This window comes from Electrona antarctica (genome assembly GCF_951216825.1).
Source record: "Electrona antarctica genome assembly, chromosome: 7".
NCBI classification, from domain to species: domain Eukaryota; kingdom Metazoa; phylum Chordata; class Actinopteri; order Myctophiformes; family Myctophidae; genus Electrona; species Electrona antarctica.
In genome coordinates, this window is record NC_136812.1 from 36,544,496 (window position 1) to 36,563,102 (window position 18,607).

The 18,607-nt window shown below is 45.6% G+C and overlaps 1 protein-coding gene and 1 long non-coding RNA gene across 2 annotated transcripts in view; both read right to left on the reverse strand.

The window, feature by feature from the left end:
* The window catches only part of LOC306926945, a 251,928-nt gene that overhangs the window by 22,759 nt on the left and 210,562 nt on the right, over positions 1-18,607 (reverse strand). The window lies entirely within an intron of this gene.
* cracd (capping protein inhibiting regulator of actin dynamics) lies at positions 849-17,106 on the reverse strand. The gene is made up of 8 exons (XM_079505891.1): positions 16,935-17,106; positions 15,599-15,731; positions 14,648-14,803; positions 8,835-9,053; positions 6,074-8,369; positions 3,636-3,826; positions 2,408-2,570; positions 849-1,122 (listed from the first exon to the last, which is right to left on the reverse strand). Exons 2-8 carry the CDS (start codon positions 15,638-15,640, stop codon positions 965-967), a joined length of 3,225 nt encoding a protein of 1,074 aa, XP_079362017.1. The 5' UTR covers positions 15,641-15,731; positions 16,935-17,106; the 3' UTR covers positions 849-964.

The following is an 18,607-nucleotide window of genomic DNA, read 5'->3' on the forward strand; positions in this document are numbered from 1 at the left end:
CATCACACAAACAAGGCTCAGAGAAGGGATACAGTGTCCGTTGTTTCAACAACATGTAGTAAATCTGTCGCTTGAAATAATACCAAGGAGAGAACTTAACAGAGAAGGCATTTTCTAACATTTCCGTGGTGCTTTCATGAAGACAAGTGCGATTTCTGCTTTTCTAGCGCAAATAGCCGATCTACAAGCTCACCGCATTGCAGTACGGTGTATTTTGAGCTTGTAGATCGTCTATTTTCGTTACGCGACACTGGCACGCAACTAAAGTAAGTATAAATCGCCCCTTAATGAGTGTGGTTTGTGGTGTCGGGTTATTGTCAGCCCTTTTCCAACACTGCTCTGCAAACTACTCTGTCAGATAAACACAGAGCTGATTAAATATCTTCTTCTCTGTCACTGAATGCGTGTTCATAACTGCGTTGTGTTTTTGCGCATGACCTATTTACAACCACGGTGATCGCCATTGGCTACAAAAGCGAGGAATGGTGGGGGGGGGGGGGGGGGGTTGGGCTGTTGGCTGTTGCAATTGGTCAGTCACGGCACCTCGTCATTGGCTGGCTGAAAGGATTCCGCTGTCCCTGACTGCAGCACGTTTTGGTGTCGACAGCCTTCACCTTTAGTTACGTCTATACGGTGTGTCCTGCTGGGACGTAATGCTTTAATGTGTTTGTATACAGTTAAGTGCATGCTTGCAGTATTTGCTTATGTATACATGTGTATAGGTGCAGCACACTTTAACTTGATAATACAGTACATAATGACAGCCAGTGTATGGATACAGGGTTGCTGGAGGACGCAAGCTTTGTTCCACAGATCCCAGATCTGGAATTTGGGAATGGGGGGGGGGGGATTGATGAAAGTGTTCACGCGTGGGTCAGTGTGCAGTCTGGGTGGAAGCCCAGGGGTTGGTGGTGGTGGTGGTGGTGGGGGGAGTCCGGGGGGGGTGAGTTTGTTTGGGGGGGTGTTACTTGATGATCTGCGGGCAGTCGCTCCAGGCTTTGGCCTTGCGTTTGGCCAGGGCCAGCCAGGCCGGCTCCGTGGACACCTGCGGTGAATCGGTGGAGGGGAAGCGCTTGGAGACGTCCTTGGACGGCGGTGATGGTGTGGAATCCGATATCTCAACTAAAACGCAGGAAGAGGAGCGTCAGTCAACATCAGAACTAAATGACAAACGAAAATGACTTTTAACCACTTTCAACCTGGAGTAGGAATAGAGTAGTAGAGTAGTAGAGTAGGAAAAGTGCTCCTTGGAGCACAGGTCTCCACCAGGTCAGGTAGGTTATTGTGGGCCAGCAATGTTCGGAATTCACCAATCAGGATGGAATATGAAAAATCACACCTGTGTGAAGTGAGGGGCGCTCTTATCATCTTACAACATCGAGGAGGGAATTCTAACTCATGTTGCTATGATTAGGTGATGTAATGACATTTGACCTAATTTCTTCTTTCATTGTCAATGGCAAATTTGAGACGTGTGTGGACTGGACAAGCTGTATATAGGAAGGGCTAGCGCCCCTCAAAAATCCTCCAGGTCTGTCCCTCAATGTTGTTCCTTAATGTAGTGCGAAAGTGTGTGCAAAGTTTCACTGCAATCGGACGTTGTGTTTTGTATTTGCATTTGCATTTTGTTCAAAACGGGCCACTCCTGCAAACTTTAGAAGTCAATCAAGGCCAATCAGGATGGAATATGAAAAATGAAACAGATCCGTCTTGAACACATGACTAATAGAGATCATGTGTACCGATTTGTGTGAAATTTAGATAAAATCTGACCATGAGGCTGATTTGAAAAATTGCCATTGGCATTTCTTCCTCTGCCTAGTGGGAATGTCACATGCGTGCAAAATTTCACTAAAACTGCACGCTGTGTTCATGATTTGAGTCATTTTGTTCCAAACGAACATTCCTGCAAACTTTGGAAGCCAATCAGGATGGAATATGAAAAATCTGAGCTCTCTGGGCACCTTGGCTGGTAATCCAGTCTGGCAGTGTGCCGCGGGTTCGACTCCCGATCCCGACGGCCTTTACTGCGCGTCTCCCCCCATCTCTCTTCCCATTTCCTGTCAGCCTACTTTCATCTATCCCTCTATCGATAAAAATGAAAAAAGGCGAATGCCAAAAAATCTTTTAAAAAAAAAGTGCCGGAGATTAGCTGTCCACAGACAGAATGACGGACAGACACTCGGATGGATAGATAGAAATGCCATTAAATAGGCGTCCGTAGCCTAATGCATGTCAAACTGGGGGTCCTTGAAATGAAAATGGTGGAAGATCCCTGCTAGAGACGTATAAATCTTCTCTCATGGGGGCTCTGGGCATATATTTTCAAATAGGTGTCCGCAGGGGGTCCTTGTCAATTTGGGGGTCCTTGACATGAAAAGGTTTGAGAACCATTGTCATATCGTACCTGTGACAGAGCTGGGCAGAGTGTTGGCTTTCTTCAGGGGGTCTCTGCGGTCAAAGCGTCCCAGGAGACTGTCAGGTCTCTTATTGGGCTCCTCTGGTGTCCGGGGCTTAGAAGGACTGGGGCTTCTGTCCACTTTGCTGTCTGTAGGACTGCCCAGCGTAGCCTGTAGTCATACATATAAGTAATGTTCACACAATAACACAATTAATGTCTGTTATAAAACTCTGTCCTCATGTGGCGTGCCATCTATGTTAAATGTATGATTCTGTAGGTTGTATGATGTGTAGGGATGGAGCTCGATAACCGATACCCGATAAAATCCGATTATTGAGTACCTGAATAAATTAGATGTTTGTGTCAGCACAAACATGTCGGTCTAAAAGTGTATCGATACCTGCCAATCAGGTAAACAAAATTACGCTTTTAAAGTGACAGTATACATATTAACCAGTTAACAGTTTCTTCAATATTATTTTCCAAAAGTAAAAAGGTCAATTGCCTTCTGTCTGTTAGAAAAGTACTGCATTAAAAATATACTTGTCGTCTAACATCTTTCCACAAAATAATAGAAAATGCTCGATAGTGGGCTCGCTAAGAACCCGGCTCGATAAGCCTAATCGATAAGGTGCTCGTTATCAATAAAAATTAACGAGCTCCATCCCTAATGATGTGTAGCCTATCTTAACTATTGTTAATCAGTATATGAAATTCAACCCTTGTGTTGATGCATAACTGTATCGTATGCTCTCATTGGGGCTTTGTGATCTCAGATTCTGTGTCCTGCTTGTGCACATAATCTGTAATATCACAGGAGTCCCACCACCAAACTTTGAATGCAATATTGCAATAAATGGTTATTGCTGAAGAAAGTGTCTAACTGAACTGGGTTTTATGTACTTTAAGTGTCCTGGTAGGCAGGCATGGTCTGTTACAACATTGCACTGAATGTTGCAAGAGTAAAAAAAGATATTAGGGCTGTCAAATGATAAGATTTCTTAAATCAGATTAATGAAAGATTAATAATGAAGTAGATTACAATGAATTAATAATTAATTAATGGAGAGTGGTGGTGGTGGAGGAGGACCATCTCTGTCACTGCACTAGCAACTACTATAACATGGAGAAGAACCAGGTTGCATAGCTTGGTCCACCACGGTGGAACTCCTCCTGAAATAAAAGAAGCGGCTTTGAGATCATTTGACAATAGACAGTAAGCAGAGGTACGTACACCGTCTTTGTCTCGGGACTGTTTCTCTGCCAGTTTTATCTCTCTGTGGCTGCGCCTGTCGTCACGGCTCTGCTGCTGTTCCCTGAAGCCCTTCTGCTTCTGCAGGGCCAACGTGATCCACAGTGGCCCCAACTCCTTCTCCGAGGCCCGTGAGCTGTCCAGAGAGTGCCTGCTCTGTAACGATGGCTTCTCTGTAAGGAGACAACGTGAACCGTGTCACGTTCCTTTACCTTAACACACTGTACTGCATTATGACATGACACAGTTAACAAAACATAGGGCCTATATACAGTATAGGTACTACTACTACTAATAATAACTAGAACTTTATGGCCTACTTGCGCGTTGCACACAAGTAGGCCATAAATGTCCTACTAGTGCGCAAGCAGAGCACGCAAGTACTGTCGACCGCTACGAACTTTCAAATCTCAGCCTCTCTGTAAAACATTGAAATTAAATACTAAAGTCGGGTTATAACTGGCTGTCAATGGTGACGTAATTACGATATGTTTCAGTATTGGTTGGGTAACAGGTAACGTATGTACTGTACATGTATGTAAGTTGTACGTTGAAAGTACTATACTGTGGTCGGCTGGCTTTTTTATGCGTATGCTCGGAGGTATATAGGCCTATACTAGATGTTGATGGTGACATAATTAAGATATATATCAATGCCAGGTTATAACTGGCTTTTGATGGTGACGTAATAAAGATAGGTTTCAGATTACATACATATTGTATACATACAGACATTACCTTTAAATCACCCGACACTGAAACATATCCTAATTACGTCACCATCGACAGGTACCCCGAGGCCATCCAGTACCCCGAGGCCATCCAGTTATACCCCGGATGGCCTCGGGGTACCGGATGGCATAATCGACAATCACCAGTATATACTTGTGCCTTTGCGCTGACTTGGGCAGCGGCCCCATTATGTCCATCACTATACGTGAAAATGGCACTTCAATTATAGGGAGCGGAATCAATGGGTTGCGCTGGGCCGGGCACGGGGTGGTGAGTTGGCATTCTGGGAAACTTCTACAAAACTCTTCAATAGCGTGTTTTGCGCCTGGCCAGTAAAACCTCTTCATGACTCTATCATAGGTTTTCTGTACGCCTCTGTAAAACATTGGAATTAAATACTAAAGTCGGGTTATAACTGGCCGTCAATGGTGACGTAATTACGATATGTTTCAATATTGGTTAGCTAACAGGTAACGTATGTATGTATGTGTAAGTTGAAAAGTAGTATATTGTGGTCACTTGGGTTGTGTTATGCGTATGCTGTGGTATATATACTGATTTTGAGTGTGACATAATGAAGATTTGTATCAATGACAGGATATAACTGGCTTTCGATGATGACGTAATAAAAGTAGGTTTCAGATACATACATGTATACATAGAGGCATTACCTTTAATCCACGCGACACTGAAACATGTCTTTATTACCTCACCATCGAGAGCCAGTTATACCCCGGCATTGGTACATATCTTCATTACGTCACTCTCAAAATCAGTATATGTACCACGGCATACTATTCCGGAGTAATCTAACTTCCGCTGTGATTGGCCGGGCTTTGCATAACGTTTGTAGTAGCTAATTGGCTGTTGTGGGTTACGTAACCAATCTATGTTTTACAATCGTTTATAAAGACATGAGTTCCATTGAAGGGGCAGAAGACCAAACTATTCAAGTGTTATAGAAGTTTTCAAATTAGGGAGGGGCCTATGTAAGCGACTGCGGCAACCACACTAGACTTTTCTAGTTATTATTATTATTATTATTATTATTATTATTATTATTAGTGTGGTTCAACCAGACTATAGTTATTGTCACACTTTATTATTATTTTTCTGGAGTAACCTACCTAACTTGTGATTGGCCGAGCTTTGCATAATGTTTGTAGCATAACAAGTTGTCCTTCTCTATGACCTAGAACTTGAAGTGCCCTGAAGTGTTCATTCACCAAAGGTCCTTGACCTTGATAAAGATCCACAGCTTAGGAACAGCTTAGTAAACAGTTCAGTCACTGGAGTACACTTTCCTTAGGACATTTCTCTTTGCAAGGTCAGAAAGGCATCTTGAGAAAAGCATTTTGGCCTAACCTATATGACATTAAAACTCTTTTGAGTTGAATTTTGTCCACATGGATCAATTATTATGCTCATTTACTGGAGTATTTTAGCATTTATTTACATGCTCAGTCCAAGTATCGTATAGACTTTATTGCAATATCAATTGGGACTGAAAGGGATTTTTAGTGCAGCTCAATATAACACCCAATCTATTAATTGAACCTTTAACAATGAAATGCAAACTTCATGCAATTAAAAACATCTCTAAAAGAAATTACAATTAGTAAAAAATAGCATATTGCATGTATTTTAAATCAGAAAATGACAACACACTTAAATAAAGGGACACTGACCTTTACGGAGGAGCTCTGTCTTTCTGTCTGTCTTCTCTCTCCAGGGGATGTTGATGGAGGGGAAGAAGGACTTCTTCTCCTTGGGCTCCTCATCCCCTTGGACATGGCTGCTCCTGCGCAGCTGGGCCACGGCCGAAGAGGACTCTTCACCCCGTTCTGCCTGATCCTGGCCGGGCGACTCTGGCGGCCCCCCTACCCTCTGGGCTGTAACATCACTGGAGACCCCTCGCACCGTTTTGGGGAGCGGCGATGGGGGAGGGGTGGCGGGTTTCGGCGACACGGTGGGTCTTTGGTAGAGTGCCGGTTTGGAAAGCGCTTTCTCGCCCTCGCCGTGCATTGCAGTGGTGCTGTGAGACCTGCCTGATTTGGCCCGTAGGACGGCAGGGGAGGCGGCCGCGTGCGAGAGCCTGCTGCCTGCACTCTCTGGGTGGGGATGGGGAGACACAGGGCTAGATTTATCTGAAAAGACAGAGGAGCAGTCGGAGTCCGGCTCTATGGGCGTGAGCGGGGAGGGGACCCCATCAAAGCTGTCCCCCGCACTGTACCGTTTCTTCCTTTTCTCTGTGGACTGTTCGCTGTGAAAGCGGAGCGAGTAGTTGGTCCTCCTCAGCTTTATGCCAAAAGGAGAGTGCTTGTCCTCGCCACCCTCTGGCCCTCTGTCCTCCTCCTCCTCCTCGTTGTAATCTGAGTCCTCCGCCTCCCCCTGGCTCCCGTTCTTCACCTCCGCTGCTTCAGCTTTGGACCCAGGACTGGGTACCAGGAAGGAGGGGAGGTCTTTGGCAAACATACACTCCTCTGAGCCTCTCTCCGCGATGCGGACAGTTTTAGCCGTCTTGCTCTGAGCCCTACCACCCGGGCCCGGTGAGGCCGATGGGGAGCTGCATGGGGCTTCGGACGCGTCGAACATGTCCTTCCCTCCGTCCCTGACGTCCAGACTCAACAGTTCCGAGTTGCGATTCGAGTCTCCAAACTTCTTCTTCGCAGGGGTGATGGAGAACTTGGCGTTGGCAGACATGGTCTTCCTGAGGTTGGTGTGGGAGAAGGGAGGCTGGTTCAAGTCTTCACTGCTTGGCCGAGTCTGGTTCCGTCCGGATTCCGGGTAATCGTCATACTTGCCCTCCTCGGCGCCCTTGAATATCTTCGATCGAATGCTGGCCCATTCTGCCAGGACGGCAGCGCTGGACTGGTCAGTGGCAGGCGAGGTCTCGGTGAGCGATTTCGTCTTGGCGGACTTGCGGTCGGGTGAGATCTTGCCCGTGGCCAGCGGAGACCCCATGGCCCTCTTGTCTTCTCCCAAGCCCAGCAGAGACTTGCAGGCCGTGTCTTTGATCTGGTCCATGTGGACGGCCGTCCCGCAGAGCTGGGCTCCCGTCACCAAGATGGCTGTGTGGGGGACATACTGTGAGGACGGCAGGTGGGAGTCTCCTCCTTCAGAAGAGGAGGTCTTGCCGCCCTCCACCAGTTTGGCTGCGGGCCCGCTGTGATGTCCAGAGGGCGCCGCCATGGGCGTCAGGTTGACCTTCTGGAACAGGATCTGTTTCTCTCCAGAGGACACCTTGAAGGTGAACGGTCTCTGCCTCTCCTCCATCTCCCTCCAGCGGAGCTCTTCTGCCCTCCTCTTCCTCTCCTGGGGGGGCTTCTGCTCCTCCTCTTCCACTTTCCTCCTCTCCTCCGCCTCCAGTTTCATCTTCACCTCCATCTCCTCCTTTATCCTCCTCTGTCTCTCCTCCTCCTCTTCTCTCAGTCTCTTCTCCTCCAGCTTTAGCCTCCTCCTCTCCTCCTCTTCCTCCTCCCTCCTTTTCCTCTCCTCCTCTTCTTTTCTCCTCTGCTCCTCCAGGTGCTTTCTCTCCTCCTCTTCTTCTCGCTTCCTCCTGGCCTCCTCCTCCTCCCTCCGCCTACGCTCCTGCTCCTCTTGCCGCCTCCTGTCCTCCTCCCTCCTCAGCCTCTCCTCTTCCTCTCTCCTCATCCTTTCCGCGTCCTCCCTCTGTCGCCGTTCTTCCTCCTCTTTGCAGAGGCGCTCCTCTTCCTGCTGCTTGCGGCATCTCTCCTCCTGGAGTTCACACGCTCTCAGCTCCTCCGCTCTCCTCCTCCTCTCCTCTTCCTCCTCCCGTCGGAGTCTGTGCTCCTCCTGCTCCCTCCTCCGCCGGGACTCCCGTCTCTCCTCCTCCTGCAGTCTCTGTTTCTTGGAGGTCTCCGGAGACACGTAGGGAGGCTCCTCGGCGGCTGTCCTCTGCTGGCCTCCTTCAGCCTCCTTCTCCTCCTGAAGGACTCCGGGGAGAGACACCTCCTGGAGTTCCTAGGAGAAAGACAATCCAGGTTACACTTGCCACCTGGGAAACGCATAGGTCCCAGGTTCGAGTCCCGGTCCTAGCTATGTGTTGAGGTGTCCATGAGAGAGATAATTAACCCCCAACTGTGCCCAGAAAGCTCAATATGTCCACCTAAGCAGATACCAGCTGGATGAAGCTGAAACCCTGCAGTGGGATTAATACACTCTACACTTTTACTTCTTACAGCAATGGTTCTAAAACTTCTAAAACTTTTTCATGTCAAGTGACCCTGAATGGGGGCCAAGGACCTCCATACAAGATTTAAATGTTTATTTTGAAATAGCTGATGTATCATGTATATAGGGTTAAGTAGTTAAACTGATACTATATTAACTCAATTTATATTATCCTCACTTTGAGAAGCATGAAAATGAGCTGTGAGCAGGGAAGCTTTACAGCCCCGGATTCAATCAAAGTTTTACTGGACTCACCTGTGTAAAGCGCCTGTGCTTGCGGGACACCCTCTGATTCTTGGGCTTGACAGACAGTTTGTGCTTGGCGGCGGTGTTGTCGAGGCGCGGGGCGGACAGGGGAACGGAGTCCAGGTTGATGGACTCGATAGTGCCGTCGAGTGGAAGAACTCGCCTGGACCTGGGCGACCTGACTGGAGTGCTGTGTGCCCCCGTCACCTGCTGGCCCGGAGTCTGGACCTATAGGGGTGACGATTATAATAATAATAATAAAGCTTTATTTATATAGCACCTTTCAAGAACAAGGTCACAAAGTGCTGAACAACAAGAGCATAGAACATATCGTACATCCAAAGGCAACAGCAAAAACACAGAATAATGGCACATCGGTGAAAAACATAGAAAGGTGAAAAAATACATCAGAAAATACAAAGAAATCACAACGATAAAGGATTAAAAGCAGCTTGTGGAGTCTTGAGGAGTGATTTAAAACGAGGAACCGAGGCGGCAAGCCTGATCTCCAGTGGCAGGGTGTTCCATAATGAGAATGAGGGTGAGCGGATTGCAAAGGCCCGATCGCCAATAGTCTTTTTGCGGCCTGTTTTTATGGTGAGAAGGGCTTTTCCCGAGGATCGCGGGCTGGCTCATAGGGGTTAAGTAAGTCTGAGAGGTAGGACGGAGCAAGGCCGGACCTAGCCTTGAAAGTAAAAAGTAGAATTTTAAAATTAATTCTAAAAGAGATAGGCAACCAGTGGAGGGTGGCGAGGATGGGAGTAATATGGTCGAACTTTCTTGCACCTGTTAGGAGGCGGGCTGCTGCATTTTGGACCAATTGTAGTCGGTGAATAGATTTTTTGGAAAGACAGGTGTAAAGGGAATTGCAATAGTCTAGGCGTGAATATATGAAGGCGTGGATGACTTTGGTTAAGTCGGGGCGTGAGAGGAAGGGTTTTATTTTGGCAATGTTGCGAAGGTGGTAAAATGACGACTGGACAACCTTTTTTACATGGCCCTCCAGGGGGCCATGTAGTTGTCGTACAAATACTTGTTGTCATAGTTGTCGTACAAATACTTGTGATTAACTATTTATTTGTGTTTTTGGCATTGAACATTGGAACGTATAAATCAAAATGATGTTTCTGTTTTACTTTTAGGCTTTGGAAACAAACTAGAGGTTCAGGCCACTATGCGGCCCTTCCACAGGTACAGTATGTTACACTGCCGATCCGACTGATATGGCCAAATATGGAAATCTCTGATGCAGCAGCTGTCGTCTCATTAGTGTCGAGACACATGCGCTGTGTAACTGGAAAATTGTGACACATATCCCGTAGGAGCACAAATAAGTATTGCACAATAAGTATTATGTTATTTCATACAAACACAAAGTGTACAGTAAATATGAAAGCATGAAATGTAGTGTATTGGCTCCATTACATGGCATTATTATTTGTGCATAGTGTGGAAGCAATTGCGCTGCTGGTGTTCTAGGATAAACTATGTTATATTGGCATTCCTTATATTGGCTTTCCCATATAATGACAATATAAGGGAGATATGAGAGATCTCCATATAATGGTGGTAAAAGGAACATGGACTGACTGATACTGATACAGAGATTTCCATATATGGGCACAAAAGGGACACAGACAGATGGGTACAACACCGGGTACTCTGACAAAGCACCCGACACTATTAATAGGCCTACCTGGGCGTGCTGGGTCACGTGGGCATGCTGCTGGGCTCCTTGGGGCGGCTGGACTGCCAGGACCTCCTGGTGGAGGTGGACACAAACACAACATGAGTCATCATGTGTCAGTACCGAATCCTGCCACGTCGGCATTCTGCCGCAGCTCAGCACTGAGCAGACGCTGCTCTCAGAGGAGGTGGATAACATCTTTAGTCAGTGATTCTCAATCCTTTTTCATTTGAAGGACCTCTCAGTTTGAAAGGCAGTAAGCCCCCTTTTGATAGAATCTTTATCTCAATATCTCAAATCATGACTGTACTCATGGAACCAAATGGACCCTTTGGTTCGATTTTTACACTCTCACTATTTGATGACCGGGTCATCGGTCAATAGGAGACTTAGTGAGTGTCCGCCGGCCAATTATTGGCTTATAGCTGGGGAGCCACAGGCCCAAAAGCTCAAGGCATCTGTGATGTCATGACTTTGTTTTTTTGAGTGGTGCAAACCACTCCAACAACCAGCTTTGTCTGTATGTTTGTGTACCTGTGTAGTGTGTACGTGTCCGTGCACAGGTGAGCATGGTTACCATCGTCACTGACATTACGTCAGACCACAGCTGATCAGGCTATATAAGACCTTGCACCACTCAGTTCACACGGGTGTGATTTTTTCTATTCACTTGGTCCACAGAATGAGAGGTCTTCTCTGCCGGAAACATCACAAACAAATGTTATGGCCATTTTTGTATACCACACCATAGACACCTACGGTATACGGAATTCTTTTTCAAATTTCATCATGCTTGTCAAACTAAGGGGTTTTCATGATTCTGAATCCATTTCAAGCATTACTTTTGCACGAAAAACACTCCTTGGCCTAGATTCGGCCATAGCCACTTGCCCAATGTGCTGACCTCATCACATTTGTGATGACAGCTATGGCCGTCCCAAACTTTTTAGCCCGTGACCCAAAAGAGAAATTTGATGTCTCCCCGGGACCCAAGTAAACCTAGAGAAAATAGCAGATCTACAAGATCAGTGAGCTTGCAGATTTCTTCATGAAATTACTGAAAAAAATCATTGAATTTTGTTTTTAATTCATGAAAATGTTTTATTTTTTAGGAATGTTTTTTGAAAATGTTTTGAAATAATAATAATGAAAAACAAAATGTAGGAAACAAAAAACTAAATGGACCCATAAGAATGTGTCCGTGGCCCACAAATGGGTCCCGGCCCACTGTTTGGGAACCACTGCTTTACACAGCCCTTTAGTCAGTACCTTAGGCTGGGGTTCTGCTCTTTAGTCAGTACCTTAGGTTGGGGTTCTGCCCTTTAGTCAGTACCGTAGGCTGGGATTCTGCACTTTAGTCAGTACCTTAAGGTGGCCTTACACTAGCCGATAATCGGGCATTTTTGACGCTCGGGGGGTGCCCGACTCAATCGGGCACCCCCCGAGCGCGATCGGGATCGGCCCGATCAACATCAAGAATGTTTGATATTTGCTCGGCCCCGCTCCGATTATCCTGTAGTGTGTGGTGCTGTCAGATTTCAAATGCCCGATTATCGGCTAGTGTAAGGCCACCTTTAGGCTGGGGTTCTGCTCTTTAGTCAGTACCTTAGGCTGGGGTTCTGCTCTTTAGTCAGTACCTTAGGCTGGGATTCTGCTCTTTATAGTCAGTACCTTAGGCTGGGATTCTGCTCTTTAGTCAGTACCTTAGGCTGGGGTTCTGCTCTTTAGTCAGTACCTTAGGCTGGGATTCTGCTCTTTATAGTCAGTACCTTAGGCTGGGGTTCTGCTCTTTAGTCAGTACCTTAGGCTGGGGTTCTGCTCTTTAGTCAGTACCTTAGGCTGGGATTCTGCTCTTTATAGTCAGTACCTTAGGCTGGGGTTCTGCTCTTTAGTCAGTACCTTAGGCTGGGGTTCTGCTCTTTAGTCAGTACCTTAGGCTGGGGTTCTGCCCTTTAGTCAGTACCTTAGGCTGGGATTCTGCACTTTAGTCAGTACCTTAGGCTGGGGTTCTGCTCTTTAGTCAGTACCTTAGGCTGGGGTTCTGCTCTTTAGTCAGTACCTTAGGCTGGGATTCTGCTCTTTATAGTCAGTACCTTAGGCTGGGGTTCTGCCCTTTAGTCAGTACCTTAGGCTGGGGTTCTGCTCTTTAGTCAGTACCTTAGGCTGGGATTCTGCTCTTTATAGTCAGTACCTTAGGCTGGGGTTCTGCTCTTTAGTCAGTACCTTAGGCTGGGGTTCTGCTCTTTAGTCAGTACCTTAGGCTGGGATTCTGCTCTTTATAGTCAGTACCTTAGGCTGGGGTTCTGCTCTTTAGTCAGTACCTTAGGCTGGGGTTCTGCTCTTTAGTCAGTACCTTAGGCTGGGGTTCTGCTCTTTAGTCAGTACCTTAGGCTGGGATTCTGCTCTTTATAGTCAGTACCTTAGGCTGGGGTTCTGCTCTTTAGTCAGTACCTTAGGCTGGGGTTCTGCTCTTTAGTCAGTACCTTAGGCTGGGGTTCTGCTCTTTAGTCAGTACCTTAGGCTGGGATTCTGCTCTTTAGTCAGTACCTTAGGTTGGGGTTCTGCCCTTTAGTCAGTACCTTAGGTTGGGGTTCTGCCCTTTAGTCAGTACCTTAGGTTGGGGTTCTGCCCTTTAGTCAGTACCTTAGGCTGGGGTTCTGCTCTTTAGTCAGTACCTTAGGCTGGGGTTCTGCCCTTTAGTCAGTACCTTAGGCTGGTTCTGCTCTTTAGTCAGTACCTTAGGTTGGGGTTCTGCCCTTTAGTCAGTACCTTAGGTTGGGGTTCTACTCTTTATAGTCAGTACCTTAGGCTGGGATTCTGCTCTTTATAGTCAGTACCTTAGGTTGGGGTTCTGCTCTTTAGTCAGTACCTTAGGTTGGGGTTCTGCCCTTTAGTCAGTACCTTAGGTTGGGGTTCTACTCTTTATAGTCAGTACCTTAGGCTGGGGTTCTACTCTTTATAGTCAGTACCTTAGGTTGGGGTTCTGCTCTTTAGTCAGTACCTTAGGTTGGGGTTCTGCCCTTTAGTCAGTACCTTAGGCTGGGGTTCTGCTCTTTAGTCAGTACCGTAGGTTGGGGTTCTGCTCTTTAGTCAGTACCTTAGGTTGGGATTATGCTCTTTAGTCAGTACCTTAGGCTGGGGTTCTGCTCTTTAGTCAGTACCTTAGGCTGGTTCTGCTCTTTAGTCAGTACCTTAGGTTGGGGTTCTGCCCTTTAGTCAGTACCTTAGGCTGGTTCTGCTCTTTAGTCAGTACCTTAGGCTGGTTCTGCTCTTTAGTCAGTACCTTAGGTTGGGGTTCTGCCCTTTAGTCAGTACCTTAGGCTGGGGTTCTGCTCTTTAGTCAGTACCTTAGGCTGGTTCTGCTCTTTAGTCAGTACCTTAGGTTGGGGTTCTGCCCTTTAGTCAGTACCTTAGGCTGGGGTTCTGCTCTTTAGTCAGTACCTTAGGCTGGGGTTCTACTCTTTATAGTCAGTACCTTAGGCTGGGGTTCTGCCCTTTAGTCAGTACCATAGGCTGGGATTCTGCACTTTAGTCAGTACCTTAGGCTGGGGTTCTGCCCTTTAGTCAGTACCTTAGGTTGGGGTTCTGCCCTTTAGTCAGTACCTTAGGCTGGGGTTCTGCTCTTTAGTCAGTACCTTAGGCTGGTTCTGCTCTTTAGTCAGTACCTTAGGCTGGTTCTGCTCTTTAGTCAGTACCTTAGGCTGGTTCTGCTCTTTAGTCAGTACCTTAGGTTGGGGTTCTGCCCTTTAGTCAGTACCTTAGGCTGGTTCTGCTCTTTAGTCAGTACCTTAGGCTGGGGTTCTGCCCTTTAGTCAGTACCTTAGGCTGGGATTCTGCACTTTAGTCAGTACCTTAGGCTGGGATTCTGCACTTTAGTCAGTACCTTAGGCTGGGATTCTGCACTTTAGTCAGTACCTTAGGCTGGTTCTGCTCTTTAGTCAGTACCTTAGGCTGGGGTTCTGCCCTTTAGTCAGTACCTTAGGCTGGGGTTCTGCTCTTTAGTCAGTACCTTAGGCTGGGGTTCTGCTCTTTAGTCAGTACCTTAGGCTGGGATTCTGCACTTTAGTCAGTACCTTAGGCTGGTTCTGCTCTTTAGTCAGCACCTTAGGCTGGGGTTCTGCCCTTTAGTCAGTACCTTAGGCTGGGGATCTGCCGGCGCCGACTCCATCTGGGCCTCCACCTTCAGAGGACTCTGTGGAAGCTCCTCCTCGTCTGAGCTTCCCTCGTCTCCCTCACTCCGACGCTGAGACGGAGGTTTCTGGCCAAACTTGATGTTCTGTGCTATCTGCCTCTGTGCGATGATGGACATAACACTGTTATTTCATCATGTAATGTTTGTCATTTGTATCATTTATTTCTTAATTTTGCAATAATGAGTACATCATTTTGAGTTGTCTTTTTGTTTTGTCTTGTTTTTGAGTGGTGTAAACCACTCCTACAACTGGCTTTTTTGTGCAGAAAAAAATGAGCATGGTTGCTATGTTCACCCTGTTGTAATGACGTAATGAAATCACACCCAGGTGAACAGGGTGAACATAGCAACCATGCTCATTTTTTCTGCACAAACAAAGCCAGGTAATGAAATCACACCCGGGTGTGATTTAATTACGTCAGACATGATTTCATTACGTCAGACAGACCTTACACCACTCAGTTCACACAGGTGTGATTTTTCTGTTACAGTAGGTATTGTGGTATATGTCATACTTTCAGCAACACTATTGACAATTAAAAGTAAAAACAATAAAGGCTAGCTGCTGAGAGAGAGAGAGAGAGAGAGAGAGAGAGAGAGAGAGAGAGAGAGAGAGAGAGAGAGATAACAGAGATAACAGAGATGACACCATGACACATGTTTTATCTCTGGGACCCGCAATCTACACCATAAAATGCTCAATATTAATTCAACATTGTACAATTGTTTACAAGTGGAACCAAATGGTCCCATCCATTTGGTCCCATTTACACTCTCAGAGTCACAGACACGTAAAGGTCCATTTGGTCCCATTTGTATACTCTCAAGAGTTACAGGCACACAAAAGGGTCCCTAGGCCTGACATTGAGAAGAGTAACTAAACAGCGAGCTCACCTGAAGGTTCCTGACTTTATCGGAGACGTTCTCCTGGGACATGGTCTGTTCTAGGCAGGGATCCGCCACTGGCTCCTCTGGGATGAAGATGCTGTCGTGGGAGAGAGCTCTGGAACCAATTGGATTCAACTCCCTGCAGAAGAACGAATGACAGGACAGGACAGGACAGCTGATTTAGTTTAGTGTAATAACCAATCTATTCTATTGACAAAGCATCAGGTTAATAGCAGTTCTAGCATAAAACACAAAAAGTCCAGGACTTTTTCCATTGTGGTCTTTTCACAAGCAACAGAAAAACAGGCCAGTGACTATAATTTAAAACAGAAACATTAACCTACAGTATGAACAAAAAAAACAACTTAAATTCAACCTATTTTGCAAAGAAACATTTTCCAATAGCCATGCCTTTGCCTGATGTTTAAATGCTCTCAAATTAGTTGTCAATTTGACATAAGAATGCAGTTGCACCAATTTAAGAAATCTATTCCAACACATCCACCTATTCATTCACTCTGAGCAGGGTGTGGAAGCATCCTTCTGTAAATTATTTCTGCACAAAGAGAAAGGGAAAGAATCTCTGCACAGGCAACACCATTGTATAATCCGCCAATTAAAGGCTGAGATCCAGACAAGGCCTTTTATGATCTGAGCCTTTCCCTCTTCCCATGAGGAAACAACCAACTAAAATGTGTAACTCACTCAAGCCCAGTCTCGAATGCAAAAAAGATTGGGAACCAGTGATTTAGTGGGTCATTTCTACTTCCTCTCCAGTTTGGAATAAGATCAGCTAAATTGCTCTAGAGATTAAGGTCAAAATGTTCTGCGAGGTATGGACAATTCATTATTGATAAGGCCCGATTTAGTGCTTTGCATCAGCAGAAAACCAATCTGGCAACCCGGTTGCAAAAAAAAAGAGAGAAATCTGAATCCGTCTTGATAGATGAGCTGAAAACAAGAAGTCACAGTAGGAACAGCTCAATATAGGGCACATAGGGAAGGATCCTTTAAGAATAACACTGTTATATCCATTAGTTCTTGCTTGTAATGTCATGTGGAGTATATAAACAACCCCCCCCCCCCCACGCAGTGTCCAGGGTAGGGACCAAATGGACACTTCCCCCTGTAGGGTCCATTTGATTCCATTTGAACATTCGTGACTCTGGCCTTTGAGTTAAAGGCCTGTGGTGTCCATTTGGTCCCTAACTATCAGTAATTTAGCTGGGAACCCCATGGAACCGCCCCTCAGGGTCCTTTATAAAGAAGGGTGCAAAAAAAAAGAGAAAATCCTCAAAATAAATGATGATATAAAGAAGGGTGCATTTCTTGTGGTGATTACCTCAAATTCTGGTTGGTGTCCTCGTCGTCAGACACGACCCCATTGCACACCTCTCCGGTGGAGTAACAGGCCTTGAGCTCCACTGCATCGAAGCCCCTCTCCGTGTGCCTCTTCTTCTTCCTCTTCCCAAATAGACGTTTGAAGGGCTGGAATTTGCCCTGTCGCCTCCTCTCTGTTGCCCCAACCACACAAAAACACATATAATCCATTTGTGATAACCACAGCTCCCATACAATCAGCTAATCAATCTTCATGGCTCACATTCCAAACACACTAGAAGGGTATCAGAGGTATTCTGTGTGCAGTGTGCATGTACAACATTTCTGCATGTGCAATGCTTTGCGGTGTGAATCATGAGACATGATCACAGTGGTGGAAGAAGTAATGTTTTACTTTTCGTAGCAATACCACAAAAAACACTCATCAAAATGATACTTACTGCACCAAAGTAAAAGTACTAATATTTCGAAAATACAAGTTGCAAGCTTGTAGATAGACAAGCTGAAGTAGACAAAAGGGTGCAAATTTGGCTCTGAGATGTTGGAGTAGAATTTTAAAATATTGCAAAGTAAAGTAAATTTACTGTATACTGTAGTACAGTACTTGAGTAAATGTACTTGGTTACTTTCAACCACTGCATGATCGATTGAAATGAATCAAATGAAAGGAGCTGGAAACAGGAGATGGAATGACAGCTCTGCTGTTCACACTAACTGTACCCACGTTTACAGCAAGGGAATGGAATGACAGCTCTGCTGTTCACACTAACTGTACCCACGTTTACAGCAAGGGAAGAGAGAAATACCCAGTTGTGGATCAAGTACTCACTCCCAGTACTTGAATCCAAGTATGCAGCAGATACTCCCAGTCGGTCACATATTACTCAACTACAAAGAACGTTTCTCTGTCAAATTTGTACTTTGTTCTACATGCTTTTTGAAGTATTTAAAAGTGCAATTGTATTGTAACATTTCTTTATATTATTAATGCTTTGCTGTATTACAATTTAAACATTTTCCCAAACAATTCAAATATTTTCCAGGAAGTTAAAAAAATACATCAATAGTGAAAATAGTATATTTACAAGCTGTTTTCACTATATTTTAAATAGTAGTAATTCATAATGTACTTTTTCCCCTTCCTGTAAATATAATGTAGTGGAGTCAAAATTAAGTACAATATACCGTAAGTACAGATCCAGACAAAAGTCCACCACTGGAAATACCTCATTAAGCATGATAAACGGTTGAAACCACACTTTGTAAACTCACAATGCACTTGCTCTTATAGAAGTTTGCAGAAACCACATGGGTTCAGCGACAAAAGTCAACCCCTGGATTTGTCATGAAACCTCTTACCTCAGTGATCCAGCACAGCCACACAGCACAACACACTCACAGCTTGTACAGATACATATTTCAATCCAAAACTGGTCCAGACTCGGGTCTGTGTTTGCACTTGCAGCGTTAGATTAACACAATTTGTTGCATCGGTATTGTCACACATACTGTACAGTATGTCGGTCATTTCCTATTTTACGCTATCACAATACACTTCCAACGATTCTTTTAAATGGTATTATCATACCAAATATAACAACAGGAATATCAAATCTCTTTGTAAACCAACCTGTTTAAGCGGTTTCAGTCAGAGAAATCATCCGAGAACTTAAG